Source organism: Lepeophtheirus salmonis, chromosome 5, assembly GCF_016086655.4.
Source record: "Lepeophtheirus salmonis chromosome 5, UVic_Lsal_1.4, whole genome shotgun sequence".
NCBI lineage: Eukaryota > Metazoa > Arthropoda > Copepoda > Siphonostomatoida > Caligidae > Lepeophtheirus > Lepeophtheirus salmonis.
The window spans coordinates 27850400-27877490 of record NC_052135.2 but is presented as its reverse complement, the minus strand read 5'-3'; the positions used below and the strand labels follow the sequence as shown (position 1 = coordinate 27877490).

Here is a 27091-nt window from a genome sequence, read left to right as displayed (position 1 = left end):
TGTCGATTACGTTGTTGATCATATATATAATATTTAATATATATTTTTTTAATGCTCTTTTAATTGGTTAGATGGAGTTGCACTGCTTAAGTATAAGTAAACATTATGGTATTACATTTACTCCATCTAACCTAGAAATATTTTGGTGAAATCCATATAAATAACGTATATTTCTTTCTCCAGGAATAACCTGGGCACGAATGTACACATGCAGAATTCAAGAGAATAACTTCTCCTGAGCACGTTGTCCATGTGCTACGGCGATTCCATTTCAATATTTTTATTATCTTCACCAAATATTTTGCAAATTCTTTATCGTATTTTTTGAATGTAACTTGTACAATTTGCTTATAAAAGTTACATCTTATGCAAAATGTCAACGATGGCACGATGTATTTATTTATATGTTGCGTAAAAATTGAGATTCTATAAAAGCTGATAGTATAAATTACAATCAATGAAAGATAAATAAATAATGATTAAATTTTAATAAGAATTATAATTTACGATGATTGAATTTTCATTTGGATTTTTGGTATATTAATGGAACTTGGGGCATTTGAATGATCTAATGTACGCCATAATAATTATCTATTAATAGTTATCATTGGAAAATGTCCAAAGCTCCATGACAAATAAAAATGCATAAATATCACATATTAATTGGTCAAAATGAAATGATAGTATACCTTAATATCTAGTTACTAAAATAGATGTTGTTATAACTGAATATAAGTGGGCTCATAGAGTATAGTGTATTTAAGAGTTAAAAACAGCAAATAATAAGATTTTTATTCATTAAATATTATTTATTTCATCAGTTTGCTAAATTAAATAACTTAATTAAGTCACAATATGTAGTGAAACAGTTTCCTTGTGTAGGAATAATTCTTTTTAGTCGATTGTAGAGTAGCTCTTCCTTATTTTTAATGTTTTTATGCTTCAATGTAAAATTTATACTCTGAAAGTAGTCTCTGTTTAATATTTTTGCCGCTCAAGATAATCATCTATCGAAAGTTGTGTCTGCTACGTCACGTGCATGCCCTATATTTTTAAAATAATATTACTTTTGAACCTATTTACAATATATATATTAAAAGAATAATTTTTATACGTATGTTTGGAAGATTGGGAAGGGTTGTATCACTTTTTTCTTTTGATTGAATTATCCGCTGCTGCACAGTGCTCTATTTAAAAGAAAAAACGGCCAAATCCCTAACTATTGATACTGTATCTTTGTATTTTTTTTGCATACAACTAATTAAAATGTGTCTATTTTTTTTGTTCAAGCATTAAAAAACAATTAAATGAACAGTAAAATTGTGTTTTAAAACTTAATTCGCGAGTATATTTATTATACACAATTATCATTTGTTAATTAATATTTTAATATATATTCATTTTGATTTGTAAATTTTACTGTTTTTTATGATTTAAATGCATAAAGCTATTAACATACCTAATGTTTTAGTATATCAGAATGTACGAAAAAAATCACTAAGGTTCGTTAGATACGTAATTTATTAGGAGTATAATATAAAAAACTATTTCCACACATTTCCAAAATAAGGATTTGCTTGAGAGTGTACTGAAATATTGAAAATGGTATTTTCCTCCAAATAGTGAACCAACTTGTGCAATGGAGATTAAAATGAGGAGTGGAAGAGCAAAGGAAGAAAATACTGTGTTGCTAAAAGATAAAAAAAAACATTGAAAAATAATTTAAAAACCAATTAAGCTTAATTGTAGATCAACTTAGAGTCAGAAATGGAACTACTAACGAAGGCAACACTGAACGAAGAGTCTTTCAAAATTCCCCTAAACTTGCTGAAGTTACTTTAATTTAAATTATGTTCATTCAAAGACTCTACACTATTCTTTAAGTGATATCTGTGAACACTTGCATTAATTTGAATCAATTTCATTATTATACTATCAAAACGGAAGAAATCTATGTCGATCTATATCATTCGTAAATGATGCCTCTCTGTATCCATAAAGTCTTGATTCGTGAGTAATTGCCTCACTTTTTTTTCCATTGGGGTATATGTTGGAGAAGCATTAAATAAAGAAATTAGAAATGCAAATTTAATCACTCAAGAAAATTATTCATAGGAAATGTAATTGTAAAGGTAATAAATAATAGTTAATGGTAGATTAAAGATTATTATTGTATATTCATACAGTAAATGATGATGGCTCTTATATTAAACAGAATAAATTTATGTTTATGTTTATTTGCCCGGATCACCAAATATATTACATTCCAATTATTTTCTAACTATCAAAATAAATGTTTTAAAAATCATATGAAATCAGTCGAAGTGTTATGTTTTTGATAAACAAATTATATAAGACTTAAATGAAAACTGGAATGGTTAAAATCACCATATAAATTTATTTTTTATAGTTTTGGCTGCTTTTTTATGGAAATAAAGCATTGTGTGCTGGTTTGACTTACATTAGATCAGTAATACTCAATCTTATAATTCTAATTCAATGTGTGTACGCAATTACCCTGTGCCTTGCTCTGAATAAGGGCCAACGATATATGGAATTTATGTTTATTAAAAAATATATTCTTCAGATGGAATTTCCAAAAAAAAATAAGCAAGAAAAAAAGGTTAATTGAAAAAAAAAAACGAAACTGTAATTTATCCGATATTTTTGGGCTCATAACTTTTTTAATTTTGAATAAATTTATAAAACGTCCTTATTCGTATGGCTGCTTTTTTAAGACGCCAGTCACTTAATTATGTAGCTTAGAACTACTTACCACTCTACAAAAATAAAGGATCAAACTAACATTTTCAGGGATATTGCTTTTTCAAAAACTAGCACGTGTATTTTTATTATGTTTTTGCGATGGTGCTTTTATTTCTTAACTTAATTATTGAAGTAGTTTTTATCAAAAAGTAAAAAGCAATTGGGAATTCCTCTATAACTATGTCGACATATACTTATTATTTTAAGGATAAAAATATCTACAACAATATAAGTAATTAAATGTGCAGGATAAATGCATAATTATGTTCACTTTGCATGAAATGATTTACATTTCATGGAAGGAAGCTGACCAATTAAATGAAGGGTAATAAATATTTAAAAAGGGTCTAATAGATACTTTAGGGTTCAAATCCATATGTTTTGAATATTCAGTATTACCTCCTCCCAATTTGTGTTTAAGTTTTAAGGTTTAAAGGTCGTTCAAGTCCTTTGAAAGTTAGAAAATTAACAAATATTTAAAAATATCTTCTTTTTATTTATTATCAATGAATACAACCCTTACTAAAACATAAAATTATACTGTATTTTGTTGTCAGCTGTCAATTTTATGTTTATGTTCTCCTAATTAGTGTTTGAAATGTTAATTGGTTGAATTTGAATAAACTATTGTTAAGTTGTAAACAATTCACGACTGTTATTGAATCATGAATCCATAGTTTGGAAGAATTGGCTAACTACCAACTGATTTTAGGCCATTTTTCTGTTTCTTTCAGGGAAAATGATCGCTAGATAAAATACAGTTTCCAGAGAGTGAAAGAGATATATATATTTAGATAAATAAACTTTAGTTATATAAATTTACTCGAAAACGTGTTTCCAAAAGTTTTCTGTAAATATAATTTTACTATTATAATGGAAATATTTTCTAATCCACTTAATAAAGATTTTTGTTCCTTCCTAGGACCAGACATGGAGGATGACTTGGAGAACGATGAGGATGATGAAAGTGAAGATCTTTCTCAGGAACTTGATTTGATGGCTTATGGAGTTAACAAAAAAGTAGCTGAGGCATCCATTGATGACGAGGATCTTTGGAATGGGAAAGTGCCTTGCTATACCTTTGTAGAGCGTGGAAAGATCACTAAAGAGCAGTATAAGTAAGGAACTTCAATAGTTATAATATTTGACACGTCATGTTTTTCGTAGGTAACTTTGAACCCACTTTTGTGAGCTGATCAATACTTTTATGTTATATAAATATATTAATATGAGTGTATTATACATATATGTATTATATATGTAGGTATATATATTGTGTGAGGGATTCCTTTTTTTGAATATATTTGAATCCTGCAATGCAGACAAATGGCATGGATTGGCTATTTGTATTTGTTTGAAAGTAAACGTTTAATATTACTCTTTATGAAAGGAAAATAATATAATTTATGAAAATCATTAATGTAAGCACAAGTACAAGGGCTCTGGAACCCATTCGACAGTGGAGAGGTATCTTGATAAAAATGACGTCATCTCTTTTTAGAACTGACCCTAGCTAGTTCTAGGTGGTTCTATAGCCTCAAAAGTAACCTTACTGCTATTTAATAATTACAAAGATACTTAGATCGGACTCTCCAAAATTACACCAACATAAACTGAGTCCTCACTCGTTGTAATCAGTTATGCTTAGTGAGAAATTGAGTGTAATGTGTGATAAATTATCACTGATACTGGGTAATTTAACTTATAAAAAAGTTTGATTTGAAGGAAAACGTGATAGAAATACGTTAAAAGTTGAATTGAATAATAAAAATTGGATTATTTTCATTACAATTTAAAAAAAAAAATTCATTGCGTATCAATGCGAGTATATCTTTTTTTTGTTTATGTTTATTATTTTCTTCCCATTACAATAATGCTGTTTCTCACTTATTTCATGGCTGAGTCTGGTCTTCTTAAATTGTTTTGCCTCTTCATAAAAAACCCTATTCCTTTTTTTGGTGCCCCTTCCCAATAGCACTCTTAGCATTTGTAAAGACTGGCCAACCATACCATAGGAAATAGAATATTATAATTAGCCAAATATTCATTTGATTTTTTTTTAAAAGGGGGGAGGGAAATAATGTCCCAACGCTTATAAAGAACTGTGTTAAATTTTTTTCAAAAATGTTTCTACTGCATTTTCATATCGACTTATGATTCCTATTTTCTACTATGATGTATAAATATTAAATATATTATAAATGAGTTAATATCAAAATATTTTCCGATCCGATGCAATATTTTAGAAAAGATTAGATGTTCCCATATTCCTGTTAGTATTATTCATATACAATACAATATTTAAAGACAAGTATAACTAAATATTTATTCAGTGACAAAATATCTCTAGTTGAATAGAGAGAGAGAGATACGAATTTATTAAAAAAAAATACTTGATTTATAATGTACATATTAATCAATTAGAGACCGGTCTAGTAATTAAAAAAAAAGAAGACCAATTTTAAATGAAGACAAACTTGACAAGCCTTGGTAATGAATAAATCTTATTTTGAAATATTTACTATATCCAATGACCAGTAAGGCAAACTTTAAGTCGAACTATTTGGTGTATTCCCTGACTACAAAAATTGAAATTTCTTTTTTTCCATTGACTACTTTTTCTAATTGCATCACATAAAATATCGGAGCAAATATATAAATTCTTTAAGAATCTCCAATACCAATACGATGCAGATATTGGATATTTTATCTAATACCTCCGGTTTTCTTATTTTAATCCTATATATCAGCCCACGTCAAACATAAATATGTACAAAGTTTTACTCCGTAAAAATTTTACTATCCCTCTATTTTATGGATATATCCATTTATTTTATAAGCAAGGTAATACATTCAAACTTTTAGTCCAGTATATTTTATAGCATGTACCTAAATTCATATGATTGAATTGATTATCAATTAGTTTTATCGAAAAAAAAAAGAAACTTAATACCTAAATTGCTGATGAACAAGGGTCTATAAATTGAAAGATAATGTTTTGAAGTACACATTTATTAATTATGCATATAACCACAAGAATGACAGAGACATCAATTTCAGGGAAACGATGGGACAAGACTCGATAAATGAAAAAAGTGTTCATGATCTCTTTGGAGAATTTTTATTCACGGATACAGTACATGAGTCAACGAGTATAATCAAAATAGAAGAGCCAGGAGACTTTCAGTAAGGAACATTCTTTGAATCCCATCTTTTTTAATAATATTTTTTTTCTGTAAAAAATAGTCAAATTATTGTGTTCATATATTTTGTTGCTTGTTTAAATGGGCTTTATATAATTAAATATAAAGTATGCTGAAGCTACACCATTTAAAACTATAAAAAAACTACAATTGTAATTGTTTTGGACTTATAAATTGCTACAATGTCAGTAATTTAATGTTTATTTTGTACGAATCTCCTATATAAGTACAATGTACATATAAATAAATATTGTCTACAAGCAGCAATGTACTTACCTTTAACGTATATTTTTTTTACCTCCTAATATGCATACACATGGATATACTAGGGTGATAACTATTTTTTTTTATAATTTATCAACCTTAATTTCGATAAACAGTTATTTTCGGATGCCATAGGTTATATCACTTTTTAAAACATATAAAAAAACTTCCTTCTTTCTAAATATTTCTAAAATTCATTTTTCATTATATTTGTAATAGGTCCCATGACGGCGTTTGTATAAACTAAAGTATTGTACTTAGGCCTAAATAAACTTTATTGAATGAAAGTCAGTATACCATTTTAATAAATTAGTGAAGTGTGTATTTGAAAATATATATTTTTTTTTTGTGCAAATTATTACAAAATGTCTAAAAATGATAGTAGTACCACAATGTCAAAATTCGTCAATTTAGAAGAAAGTCTTTTTTTCGAAGCAAAATAATTGCACTCAAGAAAACAACTCATACTAACAATCCAAACTCAGCCTTTACATGTAACTGACTTTGAATCTAGGGATTATTCTTTACCCAAGTCATAATCAATTTATTCTTCAAAAATCTAAATCTCCACAATACAAGTAAAAAAAAAAAAGAGGAGTAACCAAAACAGCAATTTAAATGACGCACAGAAACAATATTTCAACCCATAAGACATATGATGTTCTTGCAATAGGGATATATTGTACCCATTCAAAATTAGTCAAGTATCTGAAAACGAGTGATAAGAGAATGAAACAATATTACAGAATGGAGATTCTTATTATATTCATTTTATTGACAAAAGACTAAGAGGAGAAGAATATCTTGTTGAACTGCTAAAAACGCCACTTTGGAAGTCAAACTGTGTGTCTTAGATGTAAATGGTTCTGCCAAGGCCATATATAATGAATCAAATAAATTAAGGGATGATTACGATGCCTGGCAATTTTTTTGGATCATAATATGCAACATGCCAACATATTAAATACTGTGCATATGAACCCGATTTAACAGCGTATATGTTTTATGCAATGGCTTTGAGAAGTTCTAATTATTTTCTGTCAAAACCACATTTTCAAGTACATATTGAAATATAATATGAATTTTAAACTAATGAAACATGAATAAAACTTGAAAAGAGTTAATTGGTTGTCAAAAATACATCAATGAACTGCGAGTCCCTTCGAAAAGATTATAGCCAAGTTGCTATACATGATGTTAACAGAAGCAAAAACACTGAATTGATAAATTATCTTAAGTCCTTCCCTATATGAACTATGCCAGTCATATTGTTATTAAACATAACTTCCCATTGACCTCAAATCAACTTACATCAGGGTTTGCAAGATTCGATGTGATATGGCAATAAAGTGTCTGAAAATCATTGTGAGAAATATGAAAAAATTATTGATTGACATTCTCCGATCCAACCAAAATGCAAAAAGAGTAGGGAAACTTATGAAAAACATACATGGAAGTTCAAAAACAGAAGAATTTGAAAGGAAAAAATAAACTTGAATTATATAATTTTTGTTTGTCAAAAACATTCATTTCTATTATTTATTTAATAAATATATAAATGATAAAAAAAACTATATACTTATAGCTATATGAAATTTACGTACATATAAGAACATAAACTTAAAGGACAGAACTAGTTATTCCGCTAAAGTGCTGTGAGTAAAACTCGTACAAACCTTCTATACAATTAAAGTTACTATTCCTCTCCCCTTTAATTTTAAGTGTTTAAATTGAAGCTGTTTATTTTAATAATTACATCTTTTTTGGTAATGTCCTCATACTTATTCTTAAAAAAAAAAAAAAACAAGTAAATTTGAAACTTCTTTTTGTGTATTTATTCGCTCTACAACCACGAATTATTTATTTCATTGATTTAAATCTTATTTGCAGTATTATAAATTTGATATTTTAAGTTTTTTGTAATATCTAAGTCTAAGTAATGAATAATTCTTTTTTCAGAAGCTGAAATGTTTCCATCAATTTATATTGACTTTTATTTTCATCTATATAGTTCTTTCATGTAGAAATATGGCACTGACTCGTAGTTATACCCTAAAAACTTGTTTCAGCGTACGGGTCAAAATATTGGTGCATGATGTCATAATGATACTGGAGCATACTTTATTTCACATAAAAATGAGCATTTGCCAATTTTAAATATTTTTTATTCTATATATCATCATCCTGCTTCAAGGACAGCCTCCTGAAGAACCTGAAAGCTTTAACGGACTTAGAGACATCGGCAGCGTTTTTGGAGCTGGCCACGGATCTGATGGACGGCTTCAGGGTCTCCATAGAGTTATGGTAGGTTGCACAGGCCTCCCTTTCCAACATTCCCTTCAGTTAATAATCACAAGGATTCAGGAGAGTTGGAGAGCTAAGTCTTGATGCCCCAAAAGTGAGGCACATTATCCTTAAGCCATTCCTGATCAATCTTGGCTTTATGGGTGTGGGTTGAGTCCTGTTTGAAGGTGTACCTCCTGCCTCCAGACACTTTGTCCATCAAGGGGTACATCATGTTCTTGAGCACGTGATTTCTTTGTTCACCTTCTGTATGGGCTTGAAGAAACACTTCTAATGACGCCCAAGGCCATCGCGGTGGCTGGGTTCTTTATCCTGAACACCATGGATACTTCAGATGGTTATTTATTAATTCATTTTTCATTTTGGCTGCTTCTTTTCTTGTCAACAGTGAATAATTAATATTTTCTAAACGGAGAAGAATCGCAAATGTCCTTCAGGGTTCTTCAAGGAAGACAGGGTTTTCTTGCATCTAGCCTCTCCGGTGAGCTTCATTGTATCTGTTAACTGGTGCTTCATCTTTAGGACTTAACTGTTGTACCCTAAGTTCTCATCGATGGCTCTGGAAATGTTACTGCTGTACACTGGGTTGTTTTTAAAGGACCAATTAGACCAGTTCAAATTTTAACTTTTTTTCAAATCTTTTTATATTTGACTTTTTTCCATTCACATGGTCTACCTTTAGAAACTAAATATACCAGTACTTTGGATTTAGGACCACGGCTATGCCTTCTGCATGGGCCTTGAAAATTTATTGTTGGTGTCTCTAAAAAAAGGTAAAAAAAATATGATTGTTTGTATTCTTTCGACTAGAGCTTCGCAATGGCTTATCGTATAGCATTGATATGGATATCAAATGAAAGCCAATAAACTGTCCTTTAATTTTTATAAATACGTTATTAATCTTTTATTTGTGCCCAGGTGTAAATTTAACGTCAGATATTTTAAAAAAATGTTTGTTTTTATTTTTCCCCTGTCTTTTTATGTATTCTCCTAATTTATTATTATCTTGACCAAGAGTCACCAAACTTTTTTTACTGTGGGCCTGATAAATGAAAGAATGGCGAGAACGGGACACACGATCATTCTGTTTTGTAACTTGTAACAGTGACATTAATTTTCCTCAAATTTTTTTATGAAGAAGTTTCTTTGATTTTCTAAACTACATTTAATGGACTATTAATTGTCAGAGTGAACGCTCCAGAAAACTTTTGGCGGATTTTTTGATTCATTGTGACGCAAAGATTGTAGTTTTTCAAAACTGCAACACTTTTGCTGAGTATTAAGCAACCAGCCTTCTGGGCCTTTGTTTCCACAAAGAAATACTTTGTGCTAACTCTTCTATAAAACACTTGGTATTCATTTTTCACATTTTATTAGCCATAATGAAGAGTGAAGGAAACGGGATCTGAAAATGAAAGAATATGAAAGTTACATAATTGTGGGATACCTAAATGGAGATGGAGAAAATGAATGTAGCTCCTGCTAGTACTACATATGCACTGAATATATATTTTTTTAAATGCATAGAACAGGACAAAGATACTCTATAGGTATTTAGAAGATAATATGCATTAAATACACAACAACGTTTGTAAATGTAAGGCTCATTGCAATCAATATTTTCTAGTTTTCCCAACAACAGATTCAAATTTAAATTTTATGGCAAAGTTTCGCGTTCCATACGTTTTATTAAGAACATTCAAGTACTCTCGACAGGCCAGATGAACTGACGTTGAGGGCCGGATCTGGTCTGCAGGACGTAGTTTGGTGACTCCTGATCTTGATATACATGTATACAAAAATAGAATACAATAGAATAAAATACAATATATACATTTATTCTTTGAACAAAGCTAATAACTCTATATTAAAAAGCAATATAATATAACTTACTAGAAATACATTGATTCTGAATAGTTTAAATTAGATTTCTTGGAACTAATTATTTATTTATGTGATATTCCACTACTTGGAAGTAAACAGTTTCTCTGCTCTTGGTCGGTGGTAATCCTAGATGCAAATTCACTGATGTGTTTATGCCTCTTTCAGCACCTTTATTGACCACTTTTATGGCCTTTACAAAGCTCCCATGCTACTCTATAGTCTCATTATCTTCCTAGGTCTAAGCCAGTCACTTTTCAATCGAAGAGCGTCAAAAAGAAAATGTGACTCAGGTCCTGGAAAGTCTGTGAGATATGTAGCTTGAGTGAGGACTTAAAACTGGCATGTCTTTTCTTTAACACTCCGGCTTTTCAATTTTTGATAGTTTGATTGCCAACTTTTTTTAATGGGCGTTGTCTTGCTCTCATGTGAACTGAATACCGTGAATGGTACTAATTCCTATGTCAGACACTAACCGTGATTTCTCAATTTCTTCAGAACATAGGTTGCGTATTTATTATCAACATGTTCTTAATCAATTCAAAATTGTGGGTAGGAGCATCGGCGGGAGATTTTACTGTTATCATGTGCTTTATATAAAATAAAGCCAGAAATTTATTTACTCTCTCTAGTTTAATGATGGTGTCCTTTATAGACCTTTATATATTTCAATACATTGACCTTTTTATAGCATAAATACATATTCTTGGCCGTCCAACGGGCTTGATGAATTATACCGAGCTTGGTCAAATGAATACCTCGACTAGGTTTGTTACCGAGAATAATAAATCACAGCTCTGCTACTTCTGTGAAGTCTACCCTTGGAAATTTCTTCACAAGAAAATTGTTTATGTCATTAATTGATTTTTTCTTCAAGGGGTCCAAATCTTTTTGAACATTGGCTAAAATTCTTTGATTTTCCTTATCTAACATGGACCAAACTTATTTTATTTTAACAAACATTGTATTGTCCAGACCCTGACTCTTGCCAAAAGAGGTCTCACAAGCTCTTCCAATTATCACCTTTGATATATGAGGTCTGTAAGCGAAGTTGAAAAAATTTCGTCCAATTTTGTCTGCAATCAGCTTTGATTTACTGTTGTTGATACAAGCTGTTGTGTCAAATCCTTGCATTGTTGAAGTTCAATGTAACTTGTCATATAAGAAACACCAGACATTTCCCTTCTTCGTACAACGGAGCCCTTTAGACGAGTACAGGTAACAAGGTAATTCCAACCAAGAACATCCTTTCAAACTTTGCCATCCAAGTGTAATTTACGATATTTTGGTGCCTTTTCTTTAAGCTATTCATGTATATTTGGCACAATCTATAGTGAGTATTTGTCCTATTTCTTCTATTTGTTGAGGTTGATAGGTTAAAATGTTTAAGATCTGCATCTCCTGCCTTCTATAGCTGCATTTTGTTTGAAAGAAAAGTACATTGAAGATATTATTTATGTGTATGCTACAAACATTTAAACCATTCAGAATCAATAAATTTCTATTGTGTTATATTGTATTGTTTTTTAGTATAGAATTATTAGCTTTGTTTAAGTAAAAAAATTATTTATTTGTAATGCATTCTATACAAGATAATTATAAATTAGGAGAATACCTAGAAAGACAGGGGGAAAAAAAATATAAAAACAAGCATTTTTTAATATCTGGGGTAAAATTTACCCATTGGCAGAAATGAAGAGATACAAATTGAAGCACAATTTAATAGCTCTGATTTGATACCCATATCAATGATATACGATAAGCCATTGTGATCTATAGTCATCAGAAAACAAACAATCACGTTTTTTTTGCCTTTTTTTTAGAGCCACCAACAGTAAATTTTCAAGGGCCATGGTCCAAAATCCAAATTACTGGTATATTTAGTTTCTATAGGCCTTGGAAACGGGGAAAAGTCAAATATTAAAAGGTTTGAAAAACAAGTTAAAATTTTGAACTGGTCTAATGGACATAGATTTGCCTGGGTAAGCTTTGATTGACCTCATGAGCCCAGTCAGGAACCTTGGAGTCCTCTTTTTGTTACTCTTGGGGCTTTGCTTGGACCTGCTGGACATACCCTTGGTTATTTGTTACCACTTTATGATGGTATAGACGGTACATCAGGAATCTGTTGATGCCAGGCAGAGAGTGTCCAAGCAATGGAATTCGATCTCAGTGGACATTTTTGGTGCTCTATCCTCATGAAGTGGAGTTTTGTTTGTTTTTCTGGGAAAAATATAAATACACCATACAGAACTTCTACAGATAAAAAAGCAACTTGTAGATACCACTGTGGTTGCTCTCGAGGGTCATACACTTGGTCCAAATTTATACACATGGGTCTGTATATAACATATAGGCAAATTAATGGGTGTTCTTTTGCAAATTTTTAAAATTATATTCATTAATGATCATTATATAAACACAACACAGTAATTAATATATGTTTTGAATGTAGTTTGAATCTTTACTGTTGTATAACATTAAATAATGAAGATACATTACAGCAATTATAATCAAACAAGTGCTACTCACTTCTCCGTTATCAGTTAGTTATCATTCAACATGATGGATTATTCATATTACAAAATAGTCGTGGATTGACCAAGAAGCATAATATCTTACAAGGGCAGAGACCACAATAAACTAAATTAGAGGATTACATGAAGTTACTAATATTTTTGGGAGTTGTTTCTTTAGCCATTAAATATGTATATAATATATATACATAATACTTATGCGTTTATCAAAGCATAACTCATAAAAAATATATTTAAAAAAAAAAATGGTCCAAAGTCGTATCGTTTTTTGTTTTTTTTTGGATAAACACAATTTTGGGACGAATTTTTTTTTAATATGGCTGTAAATGATAAATGATGTTTGAGTTGTAACTGATTTCAAGATGCTATACTCCCTTATATTAGACAAAAAAATAAAATTAAATCGAAGAAATAAAGCATCTCAAATTGAGAACGGTATAGAGCGTTATTGGAGAGGCTCTTTAAAAAAAATTAAAGTTCATACTTTTGGCTATCCAATGCAATAATATTAAACTTTTTTAATCTATTCGTCTTGAAGCCTCTGAATAAAAAGCACCTATTTTCCACTTTAAACAACGATAATTCGAGTTAAAAGTATGATGCATACATTTTAAAAATGGTTTTAGAATTTTTTAACATCCAGCTTTAAAAAATATTAATACGATTTATCCTAATCTTCAACACCAAGGGCTTAAAATAGCTTTGAACCTTAAAAATAGCCAAAAATAACACAAAATGTATTACCTTTTTCTAGAGGCGATGATGCTGTGAGAGAAAAGTTAAAGCCAAATTTGGAATCAGGGGATCAAACTGTACTAAGTTGAGCATATGCTGTTCTTGTGCATAAAAAAAAAGGTGTGCTTTCTTGGATAGTATAATCGTTTATCATATTGTTGTCTTTTAATAGGGAGAACAAACTTAAGATTTTTTTCCTTATTATTCTCTAGGTGCCCAGAACTCAATATGGGGATTGATAAAATTATTTCTTTCAGCATAAGCGGATGTAAGAATCGTATTTCCCATCACACCTTAATAAAAAGTTTATTTGATGATAAACCAGAAATTATTTGCTATCAAGATGATAAGGCTCCTCAGCATTTTGTAAATGAGCTGCCCTCTTTATATCCTCCATAATTATCATTACTTTTTCACAAGGGTCATTATGGATATGTTATTAATTCCCCTGATTTCAAAATCAATACGAGAACTTAAATTTTTAAATAATTATTAAGGGTTGGCGATTTATATAAAATTGTTCTCATGTAATTAACTCATATGGGTCTAAAGCGAAATACCGCCTCTTCTTTCAATCTGTTATAAAAGTTAAAAATAATAACATGTGTTTTGATATCCCAACCAACAAATTTTATCTGACCTCTTACAGAACTGAGTTAGAATTACATAATTAGAATTTTGAGACCAGAATACTACAAATTTATTTTGATTCTCAAAAATTGCTGAATTAGAATTTAAAGCAAAAGTAGACTTATAGCGAAACAACTTTGCTCTACATCTCCAATAAATAAAATAATAAAATTGTCAATTAAGGCTCTCAGAAGATATTTAAACTTTTTTACATGAGCTTCCAAAAAAAAAAGTTGGTGGTGAGAGGGATAATTTGTATCACCCAAAAGTTAGGTTATTACTCATTTTTGCTAGAGAAGTTATTACTTATTTTATGCAAGTTTTAAATATTATTTATAGTGGAACTTTGCTGTTGGAAGTAGTACACTACTAACTTTCATTTTCCGATACTAACTTAAAATTCTTGCGCCAAGTAACACACAACTATAAGAAATTTATAGCTGTTCCGTAGTTACAGAATAATCGTTGTCGTTTACTTATCCTTTTATTTTAAATGTTATGAAACTCATACCTTTTTTTATTTGTGAATTTGTTTGTTTACATATTTTTTCCCCCTTATTTTATTGTCCATATTTTTAGTTAAACTGTTTTACTAGAAATTAATTGATAAATAGTATCATGTACAGCAATTCATATATCAAGGATTTGGACTTATATTTAGATAATTATCTTTATATTTTTAAAATATAATTTCACTAAATTAATAAAGTTAGGTAAAAAACACGATTATTGTATTCCTCAAATACAGAGGTATGAAAAATATATAAAAACATTACAATATTAGCAAACTTTACCTTGTGAACAAGGCTGATATGTTTGTTCGTGAATATTTCATTTATTTAAAACATTAAAAATTTCTAAAATAACAAACTGAAGGAATACAATTAACGTATCAGATATTTTTACATTATTGATAACGTTTTTAAAACTTTCTCATGTAATTGTAACTTTAACATAAGTTGATTTGATAATATATAACAAATTAGATTTTTTCTTAGTTTTTAAATAAGGAAATACCAAGTAATTTATTGCTATATCATTTTTGCTAAATTTATAAATATATTTATTCAAATAATTTTTTTTTCTATTCTAGAGATAGTAGAAATAGTAGTTTAACAGAACATTCTGACAATTTATCCCGATACGGACATTCTTCCTTAAAATACACGCCGATTAAACAATCAAATCCCTTCAGAGCGAATAATATAAAACAAGTGTCTCCCCTTGTCGAAACATCACCAGCTTTGTCCTCTTCCTATCCAGGTACCGCCAAATCGTCGGTTAAAAAGCATAAAATTGTCATATATCAAAAATTAACATAAATCAGAATTAAGTATGAAGACTTTATTTATAAATTTTAGTGTTTTCAAATTTTTCCAAAATCTTATTCTATATATTCCGAATAATCTATTGTTAAATATTAGCATTAAATACATGAATTCTAGAATGATATATAGGCAATAGCACTAAAATTCGTAGTTTTTGAGTTACGACAATTTGGTGCCCAAACCACAATATGTAATTACCTAATTGAACCCCTTGTCAAAGACACATTCACACCCATAAATTCATTTTTATTTTATAGAATTGCGAAAAGCCAGTGGTTTACGAGTATTGAAAGAAATCAGAGAACGGAGAAGCAACATTGAAAAATTCCGGTCACGTGAGGATAAAGGTATGCGAGTTATCATATAATATACATTGGTATTATATCTGTCTTTTACAGATTCACGATCACATTCCTCATCCATTGGTAGAAGTGTTTGTAGCAGGAGCTCTTCAATGGACACCATTTCAAAGGAATTTTCCATTAATAAAAAACCACCCCGTCGACCTCCGGCTAAATTAAAACCGTTATTGCTCTCAGAAGATGAAATCATTGATGCTTAATTTTATATTCTTATTTGTTCATTTAATGTATGTGTCGTGATTAAAGTTATACAATTGAACTTTTTCTTATCCGGAGTTAAAGTTAAAGAAAAGATAATTATATACCTATATTTTTAACATCAAAGTTTTTATTTATCTCTTTGAACAAATTGTACATAGTACACTATTCAGATATTTTAATGACTTACTAAAACCCGGGCCTAATATATTTTTACTGAAGTTATATAAAAGCAAAAATAAGTTATTTTGACTATGAGGTATATGCAAAAGGTTATACGATTTAAGATATAGAGCAATAAATGTGCCTTTATGTACCTACACTCGAGGAGTTGATTCTTTCTTGCACACAACATGTGACATATTCTCAACTTTGCACAGTTGATTGTCCGAACAAAGTTACTTTTGTTTTCAACCCCTGCTGGATGGATTTGAAAGTTGTCGTTGGATTCCTGGGAACCTCTCAGACTGCATATCTCCCTTGTGTCAAGCTCATCTTGGACTTCCTGCCATGTCAAGGAAGATTCTTGACATGTCCAGTTCATTTGAATATGGCGAGGATGATTTCGAAAGATGATTTTGGGATGGAAAACTCCATAGAAATGTCTTTTAAGCTGTCACCTTGATTATGGCAAATGGCTACAAGCTGGTGGATGTCCTCACTTTACTCCTTGGTCTTGATCATGTTGAGAGTTGAATAAGACTGAAGAAAAGAAATTAGCTCATCACACTTGTATGCTTTAGATAATAATTCAAGAAATTATCTTAATCTTTCTAAACTTCAACATTATAAAAAAACCAGGAAAATGAGTTTATTTTTTTTCCTCTTTTGAGGTCGAGGAATATTTTTGAAACCAACAAAAATTGGTTTTGGAGGCATAAAAAAATAATAAAAAGTTGATATTTTTAGTAGATAAATAGTAATTATTACCAAAAATTTTACTTAAAAGAAAATTAAAAATAAGTGTTTAAGATTTCTTTAATAGATATGGTAAATATTGAAAGGGTAAGAATACTTTTGGGTTTAACTGTATACTATACATATATAAACTTATCATATGTTCCATTTGCAATATGTAGAAACTTTAAAAAATTATTTTTTTGTATTTTGAAGTTATCTATAATTTAAAAGAGTTTCAATAATACGAAAGAAATAATATTTTTATCAGTTTTCAAAGTACTTTAATTTAAACTCTGTTGAAATAATTATTGTGCAATTGGCATTTGTCAAGTTATGCATTTTCTAAATACAATAGTTTCACGTGTTATTTCTCTTAAATTAATGAAGTAATTGGAACTAACATTTGACACAACAATTTGTTTACTTATAATAAAAGTATTATTTGTAAAATCTTTAAAGGATTTAGTTAAAAATATACAAACATACAGTGAATGTCAATATAAAACAAAGTTTTATCTACATACATATAATCGCTTGCGGACACTTTGGATTTATATATTTGATGATGATGATTTTAGGATTTTTTTTTTTTCCAATACCCAATTCCTTCAGAAGTGTCAGTGATTCTAAGCAGACTAAGGTATTTCCAATGCATCTAAATATTGTTTCTTAGTTTCTATTTTATTTTCAATTTTCTTCGTTATCCTAATAACGGGCTATATTATACGTTAATTGGTTGATTTTAAATAATTACCTGTCCTTAAGCTGTAAATAATTCCCTTATAGTAAATAAATAATAAATCCATTGTTGAAAATTGCATTATAATCAGTTTTCTCTTTTTTTTCCTCTTTTCGTAGGAAATGTTCAAAACATGTGTCACGAATAGAAAAGGACATACTTTTCTAAGTAAGTAATATAATTGAAAATGACATTTCCTATGGTGAAGTGACACTTCCTAAGGCTTTTTTGTACTTATAACATGGTGATAAATGATGTTGAAGAAAGAATTCACCATTTAGTTCATTACTTTGGTGAACTACATTTGTCATCCATTATTCATGTAGAGTGTAAATGTTCTATTTTATATTATGTTGGAATCTAGTATTACTCAAACTAAAAAAAAATGACTTCACAAATATTGACAATTTTTCTAAAAGATTATTAAAAACCCTACTAAACTCGAAGTTGAATTATTAAAATTCGAAATATTTAATTATAAATTAATATCATCTCATTATTTCGAAAAAAAACAAACAACTTTGGTAGCAATGTGGCTGAAAAGTAACAACTATAAAATATAACAACATAAATTTACTTAATTTATACTTTGCTGTAATTGTATATCTTCTTACTATAATTTCTTATTATGCAAATCAAGATTTTATAAAATGTATATTATTTGATTAATAACTGACTGCCGTATTACGATAGTAAAACTGTCGTTATTATTGAACTTAGAACAAAAAATATTTGTCCTTAGCTGACTCAAAACTCAAATCGACTCAATAAATCTAACTTTATCAAACTCATTAGTTTTCACTCCAACACTATTTTTTTATGAATTAATTTATCTTTATTTTTAACCAAATAATTATAATAATGCAAAATAACACATAAAGATCTTTTATTGATAATTGATAGCATGAAAAATTATAATATATACCTTTATTGAAATCCTGAATTGATTAAACAACTATTTTCATAAATATTGAACTTAAACAAAAAAAAAAAATTAGAAAATGTAATTATATTATAAAAAATATGAGTTAGGTATATAAGATATTTTCTTTGAAGAGTAGAACTTTTAGGGAAAGAAATGGTATGAAAGTTTGTATATTATAAAAATATGGATACATTATTATATAATATATGAACATTTTCATTAAAAAATATATATACAAGTTAAAAAACAAAAACAAAAAAAAAAAACAATATAAATAAATACGTCAAAAGAAGAGATATATTTGTAATGTGCTTTTACTTTTTTGTTATGATGATAATTCATCAACTAAAAATCAAATGTTTTTTCTTTTTGTCAACATTTCTTTAAGCAAATTCAGGTTATTCTAATTCATAAGAGGGATTTTTATAAACAATGTCGGAATTTTTTAGCGTCTTTTTATACCTCTCTTCTTCTAGAAGTTAGACTAATTGTGATTTTTCTCAAAATATCCTAATTCTTGTATAATTTATTTTTTTCTAATAAAATATGTACTTCAATAGTAAAAAAATTAATAAAAAATCAAAGTAATTTGTAATTTTGAGCTTATTTTGTTATTAAACTTATCGAACCTTTTCATGTACTTTATTTTCTTATTTTTAAATGTATATAATCTTTATGCCGGCACATGGATACTTAGTCCCTATCCACTACGTCGTCATTATCACAAGCACTTTCTAACATCACGCAAGAATATTTATTAATCTATCAATAATCAAAATAAATGTTCTGTTGATATTTTAGAACAGGGGTATACGGATTAGATAGCTTTTTTGAAGTTTAAAGAACTAAATTACCTTAGGAATGAGTAAACAACTTAACAACAAAGAAAATGTTCCTGGAATCAAAAGTGAGATAATTCTGATTGATACTTTCAAAATTTTAAAATGACCTATTTTATTAATATAAAGTAGAATATTTTAAAGCAGCACAGAAGGGAAAAATCACTAAAAATCCTAAAATACCGAAAAACTACAAAAACATAATAAGTAAACGAGTAAGAAAATTACTATTCTCTCAAACTGTCGTCAAGTATTGTTGAAATGCCTGACATCAATCAATAAATTCAAAAGTTTGCTTCCATACAAATATCGAAATTCTAAATTAGAACCTTAATATAAAAGTAGTAACAATATAAAGAAGCTGTCCGAAAGAAAATATATTTTCAATAATTTATCTATGGAACAATCTAACACAGACTTATTACATTTTACACAAATAATCTCAATTATTGAGTCAAAGCTAATGTAAATGATGAATTACAACAATTATAACGAATTTTATCTTTATTTTATGTGATCAATCTTTATGAAAAAAGTGATCTTAAATTATAAAGCAACATTGGAAATTGACTTTGAGGACCATTAATTTAACAAGGATATAATACTTTATAAAATAAATTAAAAAAAACACCAAATTTTATGTTTTAAACTACATTTACCCATATATGGATAGATTGTTGTAGTTTATAATTTTATACATACCAATAAACTTTTTGAAATTAAAAATAACTATTGGGCAATTTTCCTAAGAAAATATTCCTTGTCCCCTTAGAATCATAACTATTCATAAGCCTGCATATATAAATTACTTATACATTGAGTATCATTTTCACCAAGCGTTATTGACCTTGCCTTTTGACTGACCTACATACTTACACAAATTCGTCAAACATTGTCTTTTGACGAATAAAATCTCTCCTACTGGATAGTGACGTTGTTTATAAATACTCTACCCCTTAATATAGTTAAAAAGCCAAATACATAATATTTTAACTTTTATTGGCAGGGAGCAAATGATGGGCTGCTTATTATGACCAATTATTCAAATATTCTCCACTTTGTAGTTTGATACATGATATTGAGTTTTAAAAGAAATTATTACATTTTTCATCGATTTTATTTATTAGTTATACTTTAAATGAAGCAATATTTTGCCCATTAACTCTTCAGATGCCCATAAAGGAGTTAAAATACTAAATGTAATACTTTTATAGACATACATTTAAAAAAAAATTATAAAATTAATTGGTAAAATAATTGGATATTAATAATATTCATGGATAGTTATCATAATAATTAAATTAGAACATTTATTAGTCTGTTGATCTAAAACGATCTCTACATTTACAGAAAGGGAGAAGTGAAGGATTTTCATCTGTTTCTTCTTCAAAGTCAACTGAATTTATTTTACCACCATTCCCTGACAGAGTTGTTGAATGTGGAGGGTCACTGTTAAATTTGCACGAGTTGATTTCAATGTTGTTATATAATGGTAGAGGAATTCAACTTTTCAACTTTCAACAATTCAACTTTGAACAGGGCTCAAGCGAAAAAGGGTCCTCATATGTGCAATGACCGCCGACGCTTATTACTTTGATCCACCTGCAGCAGCCCCAAGGTCACACATTTTTTATTATATGATAATAAAATATGAACTTATATACTCGTAATTTAAAAGTTTAAAAATATAATATAGAATTTATGTACTAAGAACCGAACCATATATCGTCAAACTGATTAATCATACAAGTCAAAAAGGGGGGAAATGTTACGCTCCATATTCAATCCCATAAGTACTTAATCGGTAATTCGTTTTTTTGCACAAAATCATGTTTCTGAGAATTTTTGCTTGGAATGTTTGCTATATTTTTACTTTTTTATAGGTTTGAACCAACATTGAAATAAGAACAAAAACAAGTTACCCACATGATAGTTAATTTATTATTTGTCAAATTTTTTATACTGATTTATTGCTGATATATTATATGTGATCATACAATTCTAATTAAATGTTACTTAAAATTAAAAAAAAACTTTGCATAGAAGTTTTTGTTTAAAAAGGAATAAAGCATTGAGGTTTCAATTGTTTTTACGTCTAAGAAGTTCAATTTAAACATAAATAATATGGGTTCCATTTCAAGTCCTAGTTTGAAAAATATATCAGATGATTAAGGTCCTTTTGCACTCTCATAGTTAACAACATGATTTAGTGACACGCATGTATAGGATGGTTTTCTTGTGAGAATGAGCAGCACCCTTTCTTTCTTTCCTTTTTTTAAATTGATTTTTTTAGAAATTTCTTCTTAATGTAAATTTTTAAATTTTTACAAAATCCTATACTGCGCAGGTTCTTCATCAAAACTGGGCATTTGTACGTACAATTCACTATATCAAGAGGTATAAACGCTATAAGGACACTTCGACGAAATAACATTTGCTTAAAAAAATACTAAATATACATACATATTTGAATCGGAAGATTACAGATTAATGGATCTTAATATACATAGTTTATTTTTATTAGTTAGAGAATGAGTAAGTAGGACAATGAAGGCTTATACGCCTTGGCCAAAAACAATTTTTTCTCCTATCTACCGGGTGTTCCATTGAAATCTGAACAATTACTAATTCAATAAGACTATCAAACAAAATCACACTATTTTATGCACAAGAACAGTATATGCTAAACTTAGTAAAATTTGATGAGTTGATTCCAAAAATGGCCTTATTTTTTGTCTCCGACCCTAGTGGCCTTCAGAAAAAGGCCATATTTTTTTTGTTATTTTTAAGGCTCAAAACTGTTTTAAGCCCTTGGTGTTGAAGATTGGGATAAATTATATAAATATATTTTAAAGCCGAATGTTAAGAAATTTCTAAAATCCCTTTTAAAATGTCTGTATCATACATATAACTTGAGTAATTTTTATTTAAAGTGGAAAATAGGGGCTTTTTATACAGAACCTCATAGCTTCAAGAAGAATAAATTAAAAAAACTCCCTAGTGTCTCATTAAATAGCTGAAAGTATGCACTTTAATTAAAAAACAGAACCTCTCCAAAAACCCTCTGTATTGTCGTCAGTTTGAAATTAAGTCGCGATAATATTTCAAGGATAAAAGTAATTTTTGAATTGATCTCATAATAAAAGCCCATATGTATCGGTATGCCCAGCTAGAAGATATAGAAACAAAGAGAGAAAAAGAAAAAGTGGAGGGAGAAATTTAAAAAAAGATGAAATTCAATCCATCCCGAGCGTATAATCCCGAATTTGGTATCGCAGTTCATCAATGGAGAAGAGTGCATGTACGGGAAGGAATCCCTACGGAACTGCCGCTAGCCAGTAGGATTTGCTCCGAGGACTCCCTTGAATGTCCGTCTTTTGGAATCACTCATTCACTATGGGTCTGCAACGAGTTATCTATTTCATATTTGGAATCAAGGGATTAAACTCTATTAAATTGAATATATACAGTTTTTGTGCCATTTTTCTGTTGGACAATGTAATTAATTAAGGTTGAGTGATTTAAATTAATTTATATTTTATATAGTAAAGCATAAACAATTAGTTACAGAACACAAACAAACCTGAGCACTCTAGTAGACTTACAAGTCGAGAAAATTACACCTGAACGTGATCGACAAATTTCGTGCACTCCAAGCAAATGAGCGTCTCCAGGACAACTGTCTACGTCGTCAACAAGTCCTTAACGCTGGAGAGGAAAAAGGGCTCAGTCAAAAAGGGCAAACTGGATCCGGAGGAGTAAAAAAACAGCCAATCCAAAAGATTTACACCAAACTGTCCAGAGAGCTATCAAAAAAGTGGGTGGGTATATATTGTGAGGGTGGAGAGTTCCCTTTCGACAACAGTAATGAAAGAAACCCATCTCTTCTGTTCCAAGACTTCTTTGAATGAGTCTTTTACGTTCTTTTGAACTATTTTTTTGACACTTTTGGCCCCGTTTTCAAATTTTTCCAAAATCTTATTCTATATATTCCGAATAATCTATTGTTAAATATTAGCATTAAATACATGAATTCTAGAATGATATATAGGCAATAGCACTAAAATTCGTAGTTTTTGAGTTACGACAATTTGGTGCCCAAACCACAATATGTAATTACCTAATTGAACCGCTTGTCAAAGACACATTCACATCCATAAATTCATTTTTATTTTATAGAATTGCGAAAAGCCAGTGGTTTACGAGTATTGAAAGAAATCAGAGAACGGAGAAGCAACATTGAAAAATTCCGGTCCCGTGAGCATAAAGGTATGCGAGTTATCATATAATACACATTGGTATTATATCTGTCTTTTACAGATTCACGATCACATTCCTCATCCATTGGTAGAAGTGTTTGTAGCAGGAGCTCTTCAATGGACACCATTTCAAAGGAATTTTCCATTAATAAAAAACCACCCCGTCGACCTCTGGCTAAATTAAAATCGTTATTGCTCTCAGAAGATGAAATCATTGATGCTTAATTTTATATTCTTATTTGTTCATTTAATGTATGTGTCGTAATTAAAGTTATACAATTTAACTTTTTCTTATCCGGAGTTAAAGTTAAAGAAAAGATAACTATATACCTATATTTTTAACATCGAAGTTTTTATTTATCTCTTTGAATAAATTGTAGATAGTACACTATTCAGATATTTTAATGACTCACTAAAACCCGGGCCAAATATATTTTTACTCAAGTTATATAAAAGTAAAAATAAGTTATTTTGACTATGAGGTATATGCAAAAGGTTATACGATTTAAGATATAGCGCAATAAATGTGCCTTTATGTACCTACACTCGAGGAGTTGATTCTTTCTTGCACACAACATGTGACATATTCTCAACTTTGCACAGTTGATTGTCCCAACAAAGTTACTTTTGTTTTCAACCCCTGCTGGATGGATTTGAAATTTGTCGTTGGATTTCTGGGAACCTCTCAGACTGTATATCTCCCTTGTGCCAAGCTCATCTTGGACTTCCTGCTATGTCAAGGAAGATTACCTAAGACGGTTTTTTGAATTTCCCTGTAGGGGTAGTCCATTGTCGGAATTATTAGGAACTCTCGTTCTTGAGAATTTGATACTGGATTTACGATTAAGTTTACCTAAATTTAAGGAGTTCATTTGATTAGCTTCAATTTCATCTCTACTCTTGAGACATCCAACAGTTCTGCGAAAATTATCCCGAAAATTTTGACTCATGAATCCATAGATAATTGGATTCAATGCGCTACGTATAAATAATTCATATTTCATTTTATTCAATGAATACTTTAAATTCAAATAACTTACCTATTCAAGTAAGCCATTAGAGTGAAGGTCGTATTGGCATATTTGACAAAGCCGTGAAGTGATATATTGACTACACCAAATGATCGAAAAATATTCATTACAAGAAAAGGGCTCCAGCACAATACAAATACTACAACGATGGCTGCCAGCATTCGAATGACCTAAATTAGAAACACTTTTATTTTACCAATTAGAAAAAAAAAATGTATAGTCCAAAACAATTTAATCAATGCATTTTATAATTTATCGAAATATAAGTGTTACATCTATTAAAAAGTAAGAAAATATACTTTAAATAACATACCCTTCTGAATTTTTGAAGTGATTGTTTTTGAACCTTAAACTCTGCATTTATTGGAATCCATGGATTTGAAGTCTTTTTCATATCTTTATCCCTTGAGACAGGAGTGTTATATTTGACCGGCTGCAAAATTAAGAAGAAAAAAAAAACAAAGTTTTTTTAAATAACTTATTGGACAAATATTAGTAATAAATGTATCAAATAAACATTGACCACTTTTTCAAACACTTATGGAGATTTTATCTCAACCGAATTGTTTTATAACAAAGATTCTCACTTATTCGATATAATATTCTGAAAGTGTCAATTAGTATAAATTACAGTAGTCGTATATATTTGAAATCTTCGAATACATATTGACAGGTTTAATAGAAACAAATTAAAAATCCGCCCCTAAGACAGAATTTGTAGGGAATAAAACAGGAGAACATAAAATTTTCTGTAGATTGCGCAAAGTCAATGAAGTAAGTATTGTTTAAATTATTTTCCTATTTAAAGCATGTTTTGAGTCATCCACACCAAATTACGATCAAAGTTATCAGTAAAAAGTATAAAAAGTGCCATTAAAAAAATAATAGATACAAGCAAATTTTTGCTCAACTGGCAACACAGTAAATAAAAAGTTTATCTTGACTTTTTGAACATAAAAATGAAGCCCTGGATTGAAACAGTATTTCCACGTCAAAAAGTTTACTTCATTCGAAATTCAGCTCCAGCTTATGGTGCCCACTAAGTTCAAAATTGGTGTAACAAAAATTCCAGTATTTTTGGGATAACGCTATGGAAATTGGACCAAATTTCAAATGATATAGTACGTGAAGTTATATTGCGTTTTGGAAGAGATTGGTTGCTCTAAAAAAGCCTCAAGAAGCCAAAATTTAATAAATTCATATACTATTTGTAATAGTTAAACTAAATGTTTCAAAAGATTTTAATAATATTGTACTTTTAGTTTTTGATTAAGAGACAATTATTTATGGGACAATTTTACTGGTGTACTAGGGTGATGCAGTTGCCCATTATTATCAGAATCAGCAGAACCTAATGTTATACTGCAGCTGCAAGGTAATTAGAACACTAATTCAAAATTTTAGCAAATTTTGTTAACGTTTACCAGCAGCATAATTGCAATGTCTAAATGTTTAAGAAACAAAACTTTTCTACTATGGGTTTTATAAAAAACATGTTAGAAAGTACATATTCCTATAATCAAATAAAGATTAGCTTGTTTTACAATTTCCTAAGTCATTTCACTTTCCTGTTGTATCAAACAATATGTGATCGTACCAAGAGCGTTTATTAAATAAAGAAGACATTATTAAACTTTAGTTGATAAAAGAAGTTCAATGATTATGATAAGTCTAAGTTTGATACATTTATTTAATTATTTTTACAATAATAATTTATGTTTACATTAGCAATAATCATCTTGGAATATATGACGTATTCAAGTGGATTTTTACTCAAATTTTCTTTGAAAAATAGCTCTAAATAGAAATGTTCTCAATAAACTACAACAAAAAATGTTTTTCCAAAATTTAAGTTTTCAATAATACAAATTAGAGTGGGCATTTTAACTTTTCCGGCCATGGGTCTTATTAGAAAATATCCGATTTATGTATAAGAGGGCTTCTCATTTCTAGGATAATTGTCTTTGAGTTTGATCCAAGGAAACCAATGTTGAAATTTTGGGATCCTGGAAAACTCCAGGCCGAAATATTGAATTATAAATTACATATTTTGAGTATCATACAAAATTTAATTAGTAAATCTTGGCCATTCATTCGTAAAAGATCTGAAATGAATTTGTTTTATTTATGTTGGAAGTTGAAGTAATAGTTAAATATTTATTTGTTGGTTGATTTTAGGTGTTTTATTGA

At 29.1% G+C, this 27091-nt stretch overlaps 2 protein-coding genes across 4 annotated transcripts in view; one reads left to right on the top strand and one right to left on the bottom strand.

The window, feature by feature from the left end:
- Positions 1-16383, top strand: part of LOC121117545 (uncharacterized) — a 51229-nt gene extending 34846 nt beyond the window's left edge. For 2 of the 3 annotated variants that reach the window (XM_071888519.1, XM_071888518.1), the window contains exons 3-6: positions 3689-3884; positions 5827-5952; positions 15414-15583; positions 15906-16347. In XM_071888519.1, the coding sequence (XP_071744620.1) occupies positions 3689-3884; positions 5827-5952; positions 15414-15583; positions 15906-16015 (602 nt within the window). In that variant the 3' untranslated portion in view covers positions 16016-16347. Of the gene's footprint in view, positions 1-3688; positions 3885-5826; positions 5953-15413; positions 15584-15905 lie in introns of all 3 variants that reach the window. The other variant, XM_071888520.1, reaches the window with a different exon arrangement.
- Positions 16321-27091, bottom strand: part of LOC121117546 (G-protein coupled receptor 54-like) — a 52171-nt gene continuing 41400 nt past the window's right edge. Inside the window, exons 7-10 of the mRNA XM_071888517.1 lie at positions 25215-25334; positions 24911-25071; positions 24509-24848; positions 16321-16625 (exon numbers count right to left, since the gene is read on the bottom strand). Coding sequence (XP_071744618.1) covers positions 24617-24848; positions 24911-25071; positions 25215-25334 — 513 coding nt within the window. The 3' untranslated portion in view covers positions 16321-16625; positions 24509-24616. The remainder of the gene's footprint in view (positions 16626-24508; positions 24849-24910; positions 25072-25214; positions 25335-27091) is intronic.